This window comes from Dryas octopetala, chromosome 7 (genome assembly GCF_963921425.1).
Source record: "Dryas octopetala chromosome 7, drDryOcto1.1, whole genome shotgun sequence".
NCBI classification, from domain to species: domain Eukaryota; kingdom Viridiplantae; phylum Streptophyta; class Magnoliopsida; order Rosales; family Rosaceae; genus Dryas; species Dryas octopetala.
Window position 1 is genome coordinate 17,927,744 of NC_141372.1, and position 17,500 is coordinate 17,945,243.

General features: G+C 37.0%; 2 protein-coding genes and 1 pseudogene across 2 annotated transcripts; 1 reads left to right on the forward strand and 2 right to left on the reverse strand.

The window, feature by feature from the left end:
- Positions 1-5,575: 5,575 nt before the first annotated feature.
- Positions 5,576-7,795, forward strand: LOC147280180 (staphylococcal-like nuclease CAN2; annotated as a pseudogene).
- A 181-nt stretch (positions 7,796-7,976) lies between these two features.
- LOC147280181 (uncharacterized) lies at positions 7,977-10,569 on the reverse strand. Its single transcript, XM_086250085.1, has 8 exons — positions 10,039-10,569; positions 9,699-9,905; positions 9,521-9,610; positions 9,306-9,407; positions 8,929-9,176; positions 8,774-8,822; positions 8,326-8,649; positions 7,977-8,246 (listed from the first exon to the last, which is right to left on the reverse strand). The coding sequence occupies exons 1-8, from the start codon at positions 10,567-10,569 to the stop codon at positions 7,977-7,979; spliced, it is 1,821 nt and encodes a 606-aa protein (XP_086106211.1).
- Positions 10,570-10,823: 254 nt separating this feature from the next.
- On the reverse strand, positions 10,824-14,334 carry LOC147280182 (uncharacterized). The gene is made up of 5 exons (XM_086252536.1): positions 12,805-14,334; positions 12,081-12,708; positions 11,711-11,995; positions 11,525-11,630; positions 10,824-11,429 (listed from the first exon to the last, which is right to left on the reverse strand). The coding sequence occupies exons 2-5, from the start codon at positions 12,677-12,679 to the stop codon at positions 10,824-10,826; spliced, it is 1,596 nt and encodes a 531-aa protein (XP_086108662.1). The 5' UTR covers positions 12,680-12,708; positions 12,805-14,334.
- Between the last annotated feature and the right edge of the window lie 3,166 nt (positions 14,335-17,500).

Sequence of the window (17,500 nt, forward strand, 5' to 3'; positions counted from 1 at the left end):
TTTGCATGCCACCATGCACACAACATGCCACACCTATGCACACAACATGCCACACCTATGCACATTTTCACTCAAACCATGCCATGACCCATTTTTATCGAAATTTCCTCGCACAATAAGCTCACCATAATTCATTTGCATTATTTAGAACCTACTCCAAGTGACGGAACGGGTTTTCGGTTCCCGGATTTTTTTTAATGATTTTTCCTATTTTCTGACTTCAAAAAAAAAAAAAAATATTTCCGGTGCCCAAAAAATTTTGAAACTTTTTTCTATTGTAGATTGTATTTTTCTTAGCATGCCTGCAAAAAATCTCCCAAAGTTTCCATGTATTTATTTTTTTATGGCCCATTATGACTCCTCGCGCATGTTGATGTTCCCTCCTGCTCTTAGAGGAAAGGCATAAAATGCTCTATAGGGGGGTGCATACTACCTCAGTTTTGCTGAGGGCTAGTTGGCATTCCCCTCCCCTGCCCCCCACACGCTGCACACCCTATGCTATGTTGCCTCGGAACCTTATGGGTGTGTGGCGTGTGGGCGGAGGGGTGTCGCCGGCCATGCCGCCGGAGGTGCCGCCGCTCGCGGTGGTCTCCGGCGACGAGGGGGCGCGGAGGTGGATGGTTGCTGCTTGGATTTCTTAGTCTAGTTTGTGTGTGCAACGGAGCACGGTGCCTTTGGGTGGCCTTCCAATGCATGTGCAAATGCCGACAACGTGGTCTTGGCATCGATGATTCCATCTGTCCCCTCAACGTGGGCCGGCGAAGGGGATGGTTGCTGCTCGAATTTTCTTTGTCATGCTAGTGTGTGCAACGGATCACGGTGCCTTCGGAAGGCCTTCCAATGCATGTGCATGCCGATGAAGGGGGTCTTGGCATCGATTTTTCCCGCTTGTCGGCCCACGGAGGGTGGAATCATCGTTGCTCGGTTTTTCATGTTTGTATGTGTGTGCAATGGATCATGTCGACCTTTGGGACCTTCCATTGCGTGGGCATGCCGACATGGTGATCTTAGCATCAATGATTCCACCCTGTGTCGTGTCCCTCCCCCCCCCCCCGTCCCTCCCCCCTATTGGTTGCCTTCGGAATAGTGGATAGTTTATGCTCGGATTGCCTAGTCATGCTTGTGCGTGCAAAGGAGCACGGTGCCCTCGGGTGCCTTCCAATGCGCGTGCATGCCGACGACGGTGGTCTTGGCATGGATGATTCCACTCGTCGCCCCACAGTGTGTGGATAGTTGTTGCTCGGATTGCCTAGTCACTACAACAAAAATGGTCATTTATAGCACTCAAAAAACGCAATAAAACCCCTATTATAGCATTCCCAAACGCTATAGAAATATACTATAATAGCGTTTCTAAAATGCTATAACATACTAGAAACGCTATTATTGAGACGCTAAAATGGTGTTTTTAGAATGCTATAAAAGAGCACATCTATTATAGCATTTACAAACGCTATAGAAATCTACTATAATAGCGTTTCTAAAATGCCATAACATACTAGAAACGCTATTATTGAGACGCTAATATGGTGTTTTTAGAATGCCATAAAAGAGCACATCTATTATAGCATTTCCAAACGCTATAGAAATATACTATAATAGCGTTTCTAAAATGCTATAACATACTAGAAACGCTATTATTGAGACGCTAAAATGGTGTTTTTAGAATGCTATAAAAGAGCACATCTATTATAGCATTTACAAACGCTATAGAAATCTACTATAATAGCGTTTCTAAAATGCCATAACATACTAGAAACGCTATTATTGAGACGCTAATATGGTGTTTTTAGAATGCCATAAAAGAGCACATCTATTATAGCATTTACAAACGCTATAGAAATCTACTATAATAGCGTTTCTAAAATGCTGTAATATACTAGAAACGCTATTATTGGGACGCTATAATGGTGTTTTTTGGTTCTTATAATATTGTGTATAATAGCATTTAATGCCCTTACTATAGCATTTTAAAACGCTATTGTTTTTTGGTGCCTGCTCCCAAATTATTTCTTTGCATTTTTAAATTGCCACTGAGAAATTTTTCTATATAGCATTTAAAATGGAAATTGGTCCTAAAGTACAATAGTTTCAATTGATAAAAAAAAGTATAGTAGTTTCAAAATAGAAGTTACTCCAATTAAACACCTTAAGGCTCCATAAGTATCACAATTAGTATCTTACAAAATACTAAATACTAATCTTAAGGCTACAAATACCAAACTTCAAAAAAGAAAACCAACAATATCCAAGTCTCCCAACTACAAAACACCTCTTAGCTATAGACAGAGAGGAAAACAGTTCAACATTTTGGGTCAGTGAGAATACTAACAAATCAACGCATATTCTGTTCAACCATCTCCTTGAGCTCATGTAGGGCATCTTCCAAAAAGATATGTAATCCCATCTTGAGAATTTGTTGCAGCACCAGCAAGATACAACTCCACAGCAAGTACAACCCAACATATTCCTGTCAATACAATCAGAATCATAATTGGAACACTATAAGCCTATAACTGTAACGACCCGACCCAAAGTTGACTTTTAAAAATAATGGACTTTCGTCTTTGACTTTGGGCACGTTGAAAAGGTCTCGAGTCCACGAGTTCGTAGACACGCGGCACGCGCCAATCGGAGTTACGGTTTAAAAGATATGGATGTTTGAAGCGAGGGACAATTTCGTAAAATGGACAAATTGGGTTTAAAAATTAAATTTTTCTAGAAGTTTCTCCCTCTTTCTAGAATATTCTCTCTCTCATTATTTACATCTCTCTCCCCGCACTCTCTCTCTCCTCTCCCCCCGTGCCAGTCTCTCTCGCCCCTCACCCTCACCGTGCCTGTCACCGGCGCGTGACGGCGCGTCCGACGGCGGCTGAGCTCGGGTTTTAGCCTGCCACCATCGCCTCCCTCCCCTCTCTCTCCCTATGGACTCCATTCCACCGGCCGATCACCCACGACGGAGAAACGACACAAAATAGAGCCGAGCCACCCCGCCGGCGATCTGTGTTTTTCGACGGAGTTGCGGCGCCGGACCACCTGGGTTCTCTTCGCCAGGCCACGGCGAGTCTGCCCATGATCTTCCCTCACGACGGTGACGCTCCACGACGACGATTCGACGCCACAAGGGTTGCGGCTGCACCACCGCGATTCCACTGTTCCGGCAGAAATTGGATGGCCGGACCTACTGGGCTTTGTTGCCCTCGTCATGGTGAGTTCAACCATGGTCTCCGTTCGTCCATACGAGGCTCCACGACGGAGCAATGAGCTCGGGAAGCCAAGCCAGCCGCCGGCTTCCGCCGCCGATTCCGGCGTTTCCGGCGAAAATTGGCCATCGATCCAGTTGACAAAATCGATCCTCTAGGTACGGGTAATCTTTCCCATAAGGTGATGATGTTCAATTTTAAGATTTTAGAAATTCGATTTTATGGTTTATGTTATTTTCGAATATCTTGAAATTGGACTCAAATTCGTGTTGTTTTTGTGCAATTAAAGGTTAAATTATATGATTAGGATTGTTTGGAGTTGAATTTGGGTATTTTTAAGTTTGTGCCGCCGCTGCCACCGTCGGCTCCGCCACTTGTGGCGGCGGGTCGGGTGATTTTTCCTTGTCAATCAGCCTCCCCAGGACATCTAAAGGCCAATCTAGGGTTTGTTTGCATATTGGTGAGTGTTTGTGTGTTGTTAGGGCTGGGCAGCCACCGTGCGTGGTGGTTACCGTCCATTTCGGTCGTTGAACGGAAGTTGTGAACTCTGAATATTTAAATGTTGGTTGTCTGGTCTTAACAGGTACATGGGCTCGGGAAATCTCATTCACGATGCCGTTATGCTGCCGGATTTGGTATCCGAGCAATGGCACCGTGAAGGATATTTCTGTCTTTTACGTAGATAAATTGTGAGTGAAACGTATCGGTCTTTTAATGTAGAGTACCGTTAATAAATCGTCGGTTTTGTGTAAGTTGATGCTTTATGTTAAAGGAAGCCCAGTATAGGGTTCAGACCATGAGAAGAAATTGACGAAAATTGAGACTAAGGGATTAAGTGAGGATTTAGCAATTATCATACAATAGACTGTGAGTAGGAATGACAAACAAGTGAGGAAGGGTCGTGAGTAGGGATCAATTTCAGAAAGGTTTCAGTATAGTTCAGGGTAGACTGTGAGTGGACTTTATTTTGCAAATGCTTTTTTTTAAATTCATGATTTATTTATGTGGTTATTGAATTTGTTTGAGAGATATTAGAGGTTGAATTGGATCTGTGATCTGGAAGTGTTTTCTTAAATTATGATTTTATTATTTGGTTATCATGAGTCTTGAATTGGAAATATTGATTTGAGTTACGAATTTTATGAAGATAAATGAGCAGTTTAAAACCGTCATACTAGTACCCCCTTCAGCAGGTACATAATTGCTCTGCACTCGCCTAGAGATGACTCGGCGGTGTATGACCAGCACAGGTATACAATTGCTCTGCACTCGCCTAGAGATGACTCGGCGGTGTATGACCAGCACAGGTATACAATTGCTCTGCACTCGCCTAGAGATGACTCGGCAGTGTATGACCAGCACAGGTATACAATTGCTCTGCACTCGCCTAGAGATGACTCGGCGGTGTATGACCAGCACAGGTGTATATTTGCTCTGCACTTGCCTAGAGATGACTCGGCAGTGTATGACCAGCAGTTTCCCGGGTACTAGTGTGGCGTGAGATTTCAGTTTGTGGAGATTTTGAAAAATGAAATTACAACAGTAAATATTTTAAATGACAGTTTCAGTAGAGTTTTGTGTTTTTATTTCAGTTATTTTAACAGTTTTACAACTTGAAAATACTATTTAATCTTCAGAGTTCGAACCACAGATTTGAGATGACTTAAAAATGGATTTGAGAAATAGTTTTAAAGTTGGAGGGTTTCAAAGAGCGTCGTGAGTGAAATTGGATAGATGTTTGTTTGTACCGTGTGTTTTATGGCTTTTGTTCGTTAGGACTTGGGCTGGTTAGAACTTGGTAAGGTTTAGGCTTGAAGCTTGAGAAGGGAAGCGAGGGTGATTATGCCATGAGGTTATTAATTAGGATGTGAATGTTTGAGGTTGATGTTGAGGTTAATAGTAACGATTGGGCAATTGAATTGCAAGAATACTTTATTATTATTATTGATGAGATTTGATGTGCATATGAGGAGTTTTTGATTACCTTGATGCTTGGATGATTGGTGGTGGAATGTTTTGTGATTAAGTAATTATGGATATTTTGTGGATTGTTTTTGAGTTTGGGGATTGAGAAAATTATTGAGAACAATTATTATGTCACTTCACTCATACGAGCTCTAGTGAGCTTACCGGGTTTGTCGTATAACCTGGTACACCATGGATGTGGTGTATGATTTGTGTTTTGCAGGTTAAGCAGGCTGAGAAAGCAGTGGGGAGAAGACGATGCAGTGGGACCCAGAGAGATTTATTTAATTGTTTTTACTAAGTGGTTTGTTTAAAATGTTTTTGACAGAATTATATTTACTTACGTTGTGGTGCATGGCTCAAAAGTAAGAGAAAACAGATTTAACAGTTTGATGTTCAGTATTTTCATGGGCCCGAGGTTCGGGGTGTTTCAATAACCTAGAGACAATAAGGAAAAAAAATAAAAAATCCAGCAAGCATCTACCTAGACAGATGAACAGAATTTAATATTTACATAAACTTGTTCTGGAGGAGAAATTGACATTATATAGCCATAAAAGTTACAGTTGATAAATCTAGCCCAATGATTAAAAAACCTTATCGTACATAAATGTACTGCAGGATGAGATGATTTCAGCAAACTCAGAATAAATCTTTGTACATAAAGGTACTTTTTTAAAACTCTTCAGCACTGTTTGTAGCCTGTAATGTAAAAATATTTCTCAATTCTCATTCGTTTTCTATGTCTCATCAAAACATAAACAAATAGGTAAGGTCAATGGTTTCAGAACTTTCAGCCTTTCTGGGTTTGTTAAATCTTCATCCCATTTTATCGAAAGTTGACTTTTTTTCTTTTTTGTGATTATGATTAAAGGTCCCAGAAGGACTCACTCAGCATGCTGTCTCGTCCAAGAAGGCTCAAGCTAACTGGTGATCAGCATGCAATCTATCTCATTAATCAACATTTGAAAAAAAAAAAAAAAAGAAATGGTCTTAAGAAAATTCTCTCCATGCATGCAGTTAACTAAATTTGGTTTCTCTAAATTTTCAAATATATAAAGGTACAAAAAACTAGTTGAGAAATGGAGAGAAGCAAAACCACCACCACAAACAGCTGAAGAAGCATCAAGGCTTGTTATTGAAACACTCAAGAGACACCAAAAGGCTGATGTTGAGGTATACTCAGTTACTCAAGAACCAATGCCACACAATATGCAGGCTGTTACATGATGCTCACAACAATAATGGGGTATAGTAACATAAAAATTCTTTTGTGATTGTTTATCTATAGGGCTTATTGGCTTTCTATGGTCTCCCTCTTCCCTATACTCTAGTTCAACTTTCTGCTGGGGTCCCAACTTCATTGCCTCAAGGAGTACAGTTTGAGTTCCAGACACTACAGTAATAAAAACAATATAGAGCTCTCAAGTACTTCTTTTCACCAAAACTAAGTGCCTTGAAACTAGTTCTGATTGGTAAATCATTTTGATGAAACCAGGTTGACGCAAAAGCAATTCCAGATGGTGATACTGTAACAGTGTATGTAAGCACAGCAGATCCCAGAGAGTCATCATGTGTTCCGACCGATGTACACACGGCGGCCATCCAAAGATCAAAAGCATGCACTAATAAGAATTATACAAAGGCAGATGCACTTCACAAAAAAATCACTGATGCAGGATATCGGTTGGATATCATATGCCTCTTGCATAAATTTCATGTAATTGATCGTTTAGATTTAACACCATTTAACTTCTAAAATAAAAAAGGGCTTCTAATTGATTTTTCCCCTCCATCTAGGGTATTGAATTTTCAAAACGAGGATATTCTTGGCCGAAAGTATGGGATTCGACTAAGGTAAGATTATCTTCTTGTAGGCTTTCAACTAGCTGCAACTTATTCTACAAGCGAAAGATAATTGATTCTAAGAGAAAACAGGGGTATAGATGCACCAGAGAGTAAAATTCCATACGGAAAATAAGCCAAAGATGAGCTGGTTCAGCTTATTCAAGGCAAGTGTTTGAGGGTCCTTGTCTATGGGCAAGATCGTTATGGTCGTTGTGTAGGTGACATATATAGCAATGGCATATTTGTACAGGTATTATGCCACCTAACATTAATCTCTTTCTGCCATATATTGCCAACAAGTCTTCTAATCTCTCCCTTCTCAATTTCAACCAGGAAGTAATGCTCAAGAAAGGGTGTGCATGGCATTACGCAGCCTATGACCAGCGCTCAGAATTTGCGAGAGTGAGTATAAACTGTATAATTAATATCATATTACTAATTCTGTATTTATTGCACTAGAATTGTACTAAGTTAAATAGTATGATAAATTTGTAAAACATAAAGAAAAGAACTTCAAGATCAATACTATATAAATGTCTTTTAATACAAATCTTTGGTTTAGTTTCTTTTAAATACTATAAAAAAATACCTTTAAAAAAGTTAGACAGTTGATAAATCTAGCCCAATGATAAAAAAACTCAGAATGAGATGATTCTTAGCTGAAATTAAAGGTATGGAAGTCTAGTTTAAGTTGGCAAAATGTCAAAACCAACGACTTTGTCAAACGGTACCAGTTTTCAAAAAATCACAATAAGGGCAAAACTGGTTTTACAAGATAGTTTGGGGTTTTCAACTAAAACTTGGGTTTTAGAATGATTGTAACCTGCCAAGCATACAAGTTCACACACAATCATCTTTTTAGAGTTCCAAGACAGATTTCACAACCAAAAACAATAAAAAAAAAATCACCATGAAACTCAATTTTAAATATTTTGAGTTGATAAATGCTTACCTAAATCTCTATTGTGGCATAACAACTTTGTCTGCAGGCCATGCTACTGTACTGCCAAGAGCTTCTTCAATACAAGTCATGTCAGATGAAGGCCTCCATAAATATGCTTCGGGTTTCCTTGCTATATCAACCCAAATTCTCATGGCATTCGGTCCTAGAGGAATATGATGAACAAGCTGTTTTGGATCACTTGAAGACCAATGTCCTTCAGCCACTATCTCACCAGATCCAGTCCAATCTAACAACTTGCACTTGCTCTTTGAATTATTATTCACACTCTAACAATAAGAAACAAAAGAAAATATTAGTTATCTTTAGATTGATATTTCAACATGTATATGTATGATAATTCAATACAAGTAAGTATTTTATCGACGGAGAAGATAAATTGTCATTTTCCTCAGCTTGTTGACTCATGGGTATAACAACTTTGTCAGCTGGCCATGCAACTGTATTACCAATAGCTTCTTCAATACAAGTCATACAAGATGTAGGCCTCCATAAAAATGCTTCAGGTTGCTTTGCTATGTCAATCCAAACCTTCATGGCATTAGGCCCAAGAGGGATGTGATGAACAAGTTCTTTTGGATCACTTGAAGACCAACGTCCTTCAGCAACTATATCCCCTGATCCAGTCCAATCTACCAACTTGCACTTGGTTTGTGTGTGAGTATTAACACTCTATATAATAACAAGGCAAACATAAGAAGAAAAAATATCAGGTATAGTTTTAAATTGATATTTGCTCTTGTACATAGCTTTTTTTTTATTTTTTTTTATCATGCAATACAAGTAACAACTTTACCATTGGCGAAGAAGCATTTTCATGTTCCCCATTTTTTTGACCCCCATTTGGTTGACCCTAATAATGCATAAAGTTTGGATTCAATCAGTAAATAGGTTACAATTGTATCTAAATCAAAAGAATATATATTTAACAGTTTGTTACTTGCCTGAATGTTCATTAAACCACGGACTAAGTCCTCCAAATACTTTATCCTATCTTTAAGTTCAATTTGCCCTTCTTGAAGCTGGGCCACATGTTTGTCCCTCGATTGTAAGAAAGATAATTTAGTAAGGGTCATTCCTTTTCCCATTGCTCTTATCCTTCCATTAACATCTGGACCAAGGACTTTGGTTAGAGCATCTTCTTTCACATTAGTTGTTGAGCACGATGGTGAAACACTTTCTAATTTTTTCAACTCTTCCTAAAGGAGGTGATAAAAAAAATAGATAAGTACAATAAAAACAAAGTACCATACAAAATTAGGCAGACATATCATAAAGGGATGATAGGGGTGCCAGGTAATGTAAAGTATATAGATTATCTTTCTTACAATAGTTTCACCAGCTGATGTGTTCACTGGTTTACCATCTTTTCTGGTGCGTGATTTAATCCAAACTTGAACTCTAGAAATGGAGGATGGGTTTGCACTAGTCTTTTCTGAAAGAAAAATAATAATATATATCAAACAGAAATACCACTACTTGAACTATTTAATAAACAAAAACCTAGCTAAAAATATATTAAATTCAACAAGTTATATATCACCATGTCAACAGTCAATCGAGCAAATCCTTTTCGACTGCATGTGTGTGGAATTTGTTTGCGCCTCATTTTTCTGTACTTCTCACTTCTAGCCTGGAACAATTCATTTGAAAAAAATATGTAAATAACTTATGTAACTTTCACCATAAAAGTACAACAGTTAGTTAATCAATGTGTTTACCTTAAATGTTGGACTTGTTTTTGACTTTACAAAACTCTTCCATACATTAATATCTTTAATGTTATCAGGCCGGAGTTTAAGCCTTTCTTCTTCATTTGGTGCTGTGAGTATTTGGTGAACTAATCTTGATTTTGAAGCTCTCCAAAGACAGCCCATCTCCTTAAATATATAGTCTTTTTGCCATCCCTCATCAACTTTGTACCTTGCCTACAAGTTATACATTGTAGAATTAGTAAAAATTTGCACAACTAGGTAAAATATGTACATAACAGTGTACATATAAAATTTATATGATCAGATAAAATGTTAGAAAAAGTACCATTAAACTATTTTCACTTACCTTAATAGATTTCCACAAAATTTCTTTTTTATCGGAATCATTTTTCCTCCAATCATCAAGTGTTACAGGTACATTTTCTCGCACAAGTGGTCCTAAATATGAAGACAAACTGACTGATCCATCTCCAATTGCTTCACCCCCATCAGTCCATTCAACTTCAACCCGACTATCAGCATCCAAAGCAATGTCCTTCATTTTGGTTTTTCCTCTACTCTTTTGTGAGGATGCAGCTTGGGGTGCTTGTGATGATGTAGCTTGGGGTACTTCTGATGATGCAGGTTCATGCTGGGGTGCTTGTGGGGATGTAGGTGTTTGGTTGAGTTGGATAACAGGCTCTGGAGTGCCCTCTCTGTGCAGTGACCCACCAGTACGATTTGTAGGTGAATCAAGTGGTCCTTGTTCTGAGATTTGAGGCCTATCTTGAGATTCTTTTGGAGTTGGCTGTGTGTCCATTGGTTGGAGGTTAGGATGAGAAGTGACATTTTCTGTTGCCTTTTTCTTGGACGCTGATCTCGTAGTACGCTTAACCATGTTTACTAACCTGTAGGTGGGATAAAGCACAATAATTCAAAATAATTAGAAGTATGCTTTTTATTTTAGAACAAAAATGAATCAATATATAGAATAAAAAATTTGAAACAAAAGACCAATGCAACAAGTTTACTTACTGTTCTGAACATTAAAAGCTAGGAAAGAAATATGAAATAAAAGAAACATCACATATACATAGAAGAAATATGAAATGAAAGAAACATCATGTTTCATTGATAATCTAAGTACATATATTACACAAAGATACCATCACAATCCCCCCTCACATAACTAACTTGCTCACTACATTCATCAATATTCATCTCAATTTCATTTGGAGTGGGAACTACATCTACATTCTCATCATACTTTTCCAACTCATAGAAACCTCTTGGTGGTGCCTTTAATAGGATATACCAGTTAGAGGAATCATGTTCTCTTGAATAAAAAACTTGCTTCGCTTGAGATGAAAGGATAAATGGATCTCTCACAAATTGACTTTGACCTTGGTGTAGGTTAACAAGGGTAAATCCATCTTCAACCCTAACACCATTACCAACATTTGCCCAATGACACTTAAAGATCGGAACATAACATGAGTGGTAATCTAATAAAATTATATCGGTTAGTATCCCATAATAGGTAACCATATCAGATACTTGTGCAGCATCTTTTGCGCTTGCTCTACACATGCTAATTGCTTCAATGGAAACACCACTGTTTTGAGTTGACAACTCAACATCTATTGTATGAAACCGCTGCCCATTGATCATATATCCAGTGAAGGACAATGCCCCATTTCTTGGCCCATATGCAAGCAATTTTAATAACTCTGAATGATTACTTGAATCAATAGGAATCTGTCAAAAAAAAAAAAAAATCAAACTGAGTCAAAGATATAATTCATTTTATATGTTGTAGCTGAGAACATTTGATCTTCTAGATAGCGTGTCACCTTTTTCTTTAACCATGATGCAAATTTTTCAGTGTGTCTCTTCCAAAGTAAGCTGGAATTTTTTTGAAGACTTTTGTTAGATTGCTTTAACTCCTCTTTATGCATCCTATAGTATAATGCAAAAATAAGTGAGTTAACTTGTATCTCTAGTTAGAAATTCTACAATTTTATGAGTGATTTACTTACTCTAAGAATGGTTCCACATCTGATGTATTGAATAGCACACAGCGGTGAGCAATTTCTAACAATTCATCACTTAATGTAATCTGTCTTTTCCCAGAAATTGGACGACCTTCAAGAATTACCTCATTCCCAAAATCAGAATTTCGTACTTCTTGAACATCAACTTCAATTGAGTGCTGTAGAAACTCACTACAAAATGCCATGCATTCATCTGCAAGATAGCATTTTGCAATGCACCCCTCAGGTCGTGCACGGTTCTTTACATATCCCTTGAATATTTTCATATGTCTGGAAGCATAAAACCATTATATTAAAACATGTACAACTTCTAAAATGAATGATTAAGTACAAAAAATTGATATGTGTTCCTAACCTCTCAAAGGGATACATCCAACGGTAGTGGACTGGTCCACACAATCGTACTTCTCTTCCTAAATGAATGGGCAGGTGAATCATGATATCAAAAAATGAAGGAGGAAAAAACCTTTCAAGCAAGCATAAGGTTTCAACCACCTCACTCTCAACTGATATCATTTTTTCCCTATCAATAACACGCTGACAGATTTTGTTGAAGAATACACTCATTTTCATTATTGCATTTCTTGGCCCTTTTGGCAGCAATCCTTTTACTGCTACAGCCAACAGTTGTTGCATAAGAACATGATAATCATGAGACTTGAGGCCCATAATCTTGCATTCCTCTACTGATATACAGTTCCCAATGTTAGAGCTATAACCATCAGGTACCTTCAAGTCAAATAACCTTTTGCAAAATGTCTTTTTCTCAGCCTTTGATAATGTATGTGGAGCTGGAGAAAGGTATGTCCTTGTTCCTCGATCTTCTGCATATAGGTCCTTCCTAATTCCCATATCTTCTAAATCCTTATGAGCATTGAGTCCATCTTTTGATTTCCCATTAATATCCAAAAGTGTGCCTATTATGCTTTCACAAAAGTTTTTCTCTACATGCATTACATCCAAATATGGTGTAAGGGCAATTCCTGTTAGGATCATAAAAATTATGAGTTTAGAGTTTTTATATACTATTAAATTCTTAATAAAATAAAGTTTAGAGTTAAAGGATATAAAATACTCACCTCCCAGTATGGTAAATCAAAAAAGATTGACCTCTTCTTCCACATCTCTTCCCCATTTTGGTCTTCTCTTTTTCGTTTTCTCTTATCAGCTTTTCCCCAAACATTCACAAAATCTTTAAGAGCAAGAGAAATATTTCTTCCTGTCATGATTCTAGGATTTCTTCCATTTTCTTCCTTGCCATTGAACCATGACTTATTTTTCCTAAACGGGTGTGACGGAGGTAGAAATCTCCTATGACCCATGTATACACCCTTCCGACTATACTTTAGCCACTGGCAATGAGTATTTTTACCACATATTGGACATGCTGTACTACCCTTTGTCTTACATCCAGAAAGATTTCCATATGCTGGAAAATCATTTACTGTCCACATCAAAATTGCTCTTAAATTGAAGATCGTTTTACTGAATGCATCATAAACATTCACTCCAATATCCCACAAATGTTGCAAATCTTCTATAAGTGGCTGTAAATATACATCGATGTCATTTCCAGGTTGCTTTGAACCAGGAATCAATAATGTTAACATAATGTTCTCTTTTTTCATGCATAATCCAGGTGGCAAGTTGTATGTAACGAGCATTACTGGCCAACAACTATATGGTTTGCCGAAATTGGAAAATGGATTGAAGCCATCTGTAGAAAGACCAAGCCTAAGGTTGCGTGGATCAGCTGAAAATGATGGCCATTTATCATTAACCAAGTCCCAAGATACAGAATCCACCGGGTGACGCATCTTCCCATCATTGCTTTTATGATTGAAATGCCACCTTAAATCTTCTGCCATTCTTTGAGACCTAAACATCCTTCTAAATCTAGGAATGATAGAAAAATATCTCAAAACTTTAGCCGGCACACCCTTTTTAATCTTCTTTGTACGCTTGTCAACCTTCCATCTTGAAGAATCACATTTTGGGCAATTGTCCATGTTCTCATACTGTTTTCTAAAGAGACAACAATCGTTCTTGCAAGCGTGAATCTTTTCATAGCCTAGATCGAATGCATTTAGAAATTTTTTTACCGAGTACAAGGACTTGAGAAGCACATTCGACATTGGTAACATGTCATGCATAATCTCTAGAAGGCCAGTGAAACTCTTATCGGTCCATCCACTTACAGATTTGTGTCTGTATAAAGTTACAATGGCCGATAACTTTGTGTAATTTGTACAACTAGGGTATAGAGGGGTTTCTGCATCTTCTAATTGTTCAATGAAATCATCATCCCTTCTTTCTTCAACAGGCTCTATATAGTCTTCATCATGCAAGTAGGCTGCTCTATATAATTCATATGCCTCATTCATGTCCATTTCTTCAACTCCCTCATCTGTAATTGGCTTTTCCCCATGATGAAACCAATTTGTGTATGTGAGATCCATTCCCTTTATCACCAAATGCTCAAAAATAGTATAAGAAAAATGATGACTTAAGTTCCGGCAATTTTTGCAAGCGCATAGAATCTTTTCTGCGTTCCCTGAATTCTTTTCTGCCATCTTTACAAAATTCCATGCTCCTTGCAAGTACTGATCAGTAGCTCTAACATTTAAAAAAAAAATGAATGTACTAAGAAGTCTACCAAGAGTGTTTAATTTGTAACTATTCAATTAGGTTGTAAGGTTATTGTTACCTGTTCAGATGCACCCAATCTTTATCCATCATCCTAAAGTCATATAAGATCTACAATAACAAGTCCTAAACTCTTAGAGAACCGATCCCATATCAATTACTCAATTGCACAAAACTTAAAATAACAAATTCTACATTTCAAAGTGATAGAGCCAAAAATAGATATATAAATGAAAATTAGTAAAGAAAGACTAGTACCAAACAAGAGATTTTCTCAATTGAGTTGTCTATATGTCTAATAAAATATAGTCAAATGCAATGATTTCATTTAATGTAATGACTCCATTTAAATTAAGCATTTTAAAATACCTCTTTGCACTCAACAGCACCAAAACCTCTGTAAATGCAATGGTTTAATTGATCTTCAGACCAATCTACCCTCGAATCTCTGCTTTTGTTACAACAAAATAACATTGTTACTTCATAACTATATATAAATAACATTATAAACTATAAAACAATCCTACATTGACATGAAAAATAAATAAAAAGAAAGAGAAAAGGGAATGGTTGATGGGTGCAGAGAGTGAAAGACAACATTTTTTAGGACAGAGAGAAAAATAGAAAGTGAAAGAAAAAGATATAGATCCATATCCTAGCTAGCTTCTGTCCACAATGCCACAGAGAAAGATAAAGATGTTCTAAGACTTACAAAATAGTATACACCTCTCTCTCTTGCATATCAATTGAATAAAAAACAATAATAAGCAAGAAATCATCCAATAAGCAAGAAAACTTGTGATTGGTTGTTGGAGTTTAAATATCAATTAAATGGTTCAAGTAGCATAAGTTGCAAAGAAGTCATCCTCCCCCCAATTTTTTTCATAAAAACAAATATTGACCTTCCCCCAAATTAGATATAGCACAAAGCTAAATATAGATAATACAATTCAGCCCCAATAAGTATAAATAAAGAAAAACTTAAGACTAACAAATACCAAAATATAACACAGCATTGTGCTACGAGTATCCCTTCTCCTTTTATGTTCTCTTAATTCCCATTCTCTTTTCTCAATTGCAAAATTTTAAATTATTTGTTATTCATGCATTTGCTAAAAATAAGTATATAGGTGCAACAAACTTTTGATTTCACATTTATTGGGATTCTTCTGTCCCAATATGTTAATTTAATCAATGTGCCCTCCATACCAAGGAGTTGTGTCAGATAATCCCCTCTTAATTACAAATGACCATGTGACTAGTCAATGAAATCAAGAACAAATAATGTTGTCCTGTGTACTTTTAATTTAGATAGAATATGATCTACAAAAACCACAAATACACATGGAGCTAGCAAGGGAGATAATTAAAATTAATTTTAACACATTAATGAGGAAAGGAAAATACCAAAGCTAAAGCAAATGTGCCATCTAAAGGCGCTGCATGCGAAAGTTGTCCAAATATGCCCAGCGTTGCCTATGTATGAGAAATAATCAGAACCAGTAAGTAGATATAGCACAACCTATTCAATCATAATTCAACTACCCAAAGAAGTACTTAATTACCTAGCTAACAAAACTCACCCAATCACAAAGAAGGAATATCCTTCATAAACACGGTTGCATAGAAGAAAGAATATGTTGAAAGTCCAAAATACAAAAGAGAAGTACTTTGTACCTGCAAATATTTCAGATTAGGTGATCTCTTGAGCAACTCTACCCACCAGTAACAGCAATCAAGAACAACCAGCTTCAATTCGCTCAAATTATCAAAAGCAGGTAGACAAGAAACCTTCATGAAATAAATTAGTGATCAAACATAAGATTCCAAATAATATATTTCCAAAATTTTTTTTTAAAAGGACATTCAGTCTCAACAACTACATGTATAGGTTTGGTACAAAGAAAGAACAACAATAACCATAATAGGGCAAGAAGAATGTAATATGGGAAATGCAAGGGATGTGTCTTTCCCTCGCATAGTTTAGAATACCACTGGAAAGGTGCACAAATTTTGTATGATTTGGGTTTGTATGTAAAAGGGAATAAAGATGAGAACTGTCTTATAAAATTACAATTCTTTTTCTTTATTATTTCCTTTGCAAACCAAAACCTAAGTACTATTAAATTTTTTTCATACCAACAACCTGTCTAGCATTTATGCCTCACCCCTCCACTCTTCCTCTCTACAAAAGAAGAAAAAGGAAACAAGTAGCTGCCCTTCCCCTTTCACAATCACCCCTTTCTTTCTTCAAAAATTACCCTTCGCCTTAAATTTCACATGCAAAAGGTTCACAGCCATTATAAGAGCCTATATTCATCCTGTACTATTTCTGGAAGTTACATTCTCATCAGAGTTTACCAGTAACTGAATTGCAATTCTACAGAATACGCATTAAACATTTAACATGTGGAATGCAATAAGGAACAAATAATAAAATAAAAATTACAATTAAATCACCAATGTAGATTTTCTAATGAGTTAAAATATCTAGAACCTAGATTACTTTTTTTTATTTTTTATGAGAAACAGACTTTCATTAATGAAAAAAGAAGTACAGAGTACAATACAGTGGACAAGATCCTAAATAACAAGCTCTAGGATGTTCTAATAATAAAACAAGTAGAATACAACAGCAATCAACATATAGCAGAGTACAACATCCTAAAAAAAAACTCTAGTATGCAGTACAACAACAGAAACAAACTCTAACACACAACATCCTCCCAATTAGACATAATTACAGAGAATTAATAGTCCCTGAAATCTGGATCGACTGATGCCCATAGGTGAAGCCCAAAACCAAACTCTCTCCCCACCTTTGAACAAACAGAAAAGAAGAAACAAACTACGCTCTTACCATAGAAGTGTTGAGCACTAGCCCCATATTGGTTAGGCTAGATGTCTAGTAAAGTTATATATACCCACTTAGTCTCTCCATGTAGCAGTTTAAACTTTTCGGGTGGATATTCAATACCATCAAATATAGGTCATCTTAACAGGGATCACATATTAGAAATTCTGGACACATAAAAAAGGGGGCATTTGCCCAGTCTATGACCAACTAAAATAGGGGTCCAACATGAGGGAAAGTGTTTGGCACAAGTCCCACAGTGGATGCCAGCTTAA

Excerpts from the sequence above, each read along its gene's own strand:
- LOC147280181 (XM_086250085.1), bottom strand. The coding sequence starts at position 10,569 with ATGGTTAAGCGTACTACGAGATCAGCGTCCAAGAAAAAGGCAACAGAA. Across the intron at positions 9,906-10,038 it reads TTTTGTGGAAATCTATTAAG|GCAAGGTACAAAGTTGATGA; the intron begins GTAAGTGAAAAT and ends TATAACTTGTAG. Across the intron at positions 8,247-8,325 it reads CGTCGATAAAATACTTACTT|AGTGTGAATAATAATTCAAA; the intron begins GTATTGAATTAT and ends TCTTATTGTTAG.
- LOC147280182 (XM_086252536.1), bottom strand. The coding sequence starts at position 12,679 with ATGCATGTAGAGAAAAACTTTTGTGAAAGCATAATAGGCACACTTTTG. Across the intron at positions 11,631-11,710 it reads GATGTGGAACCATTCTTAGA|GATGCATAAAGAGGAGTTAA; the intron begins GTAAGTAAATCA and ends ATTATACTATAG. Across the intron at positions 11,430-11,524 it reads CATCATGGTTAAAGAAAAAG|ATTCCTATTGATTCAAGTAA; the intron begins GTGACACGCTAT and ends TTTTTTTGACAG.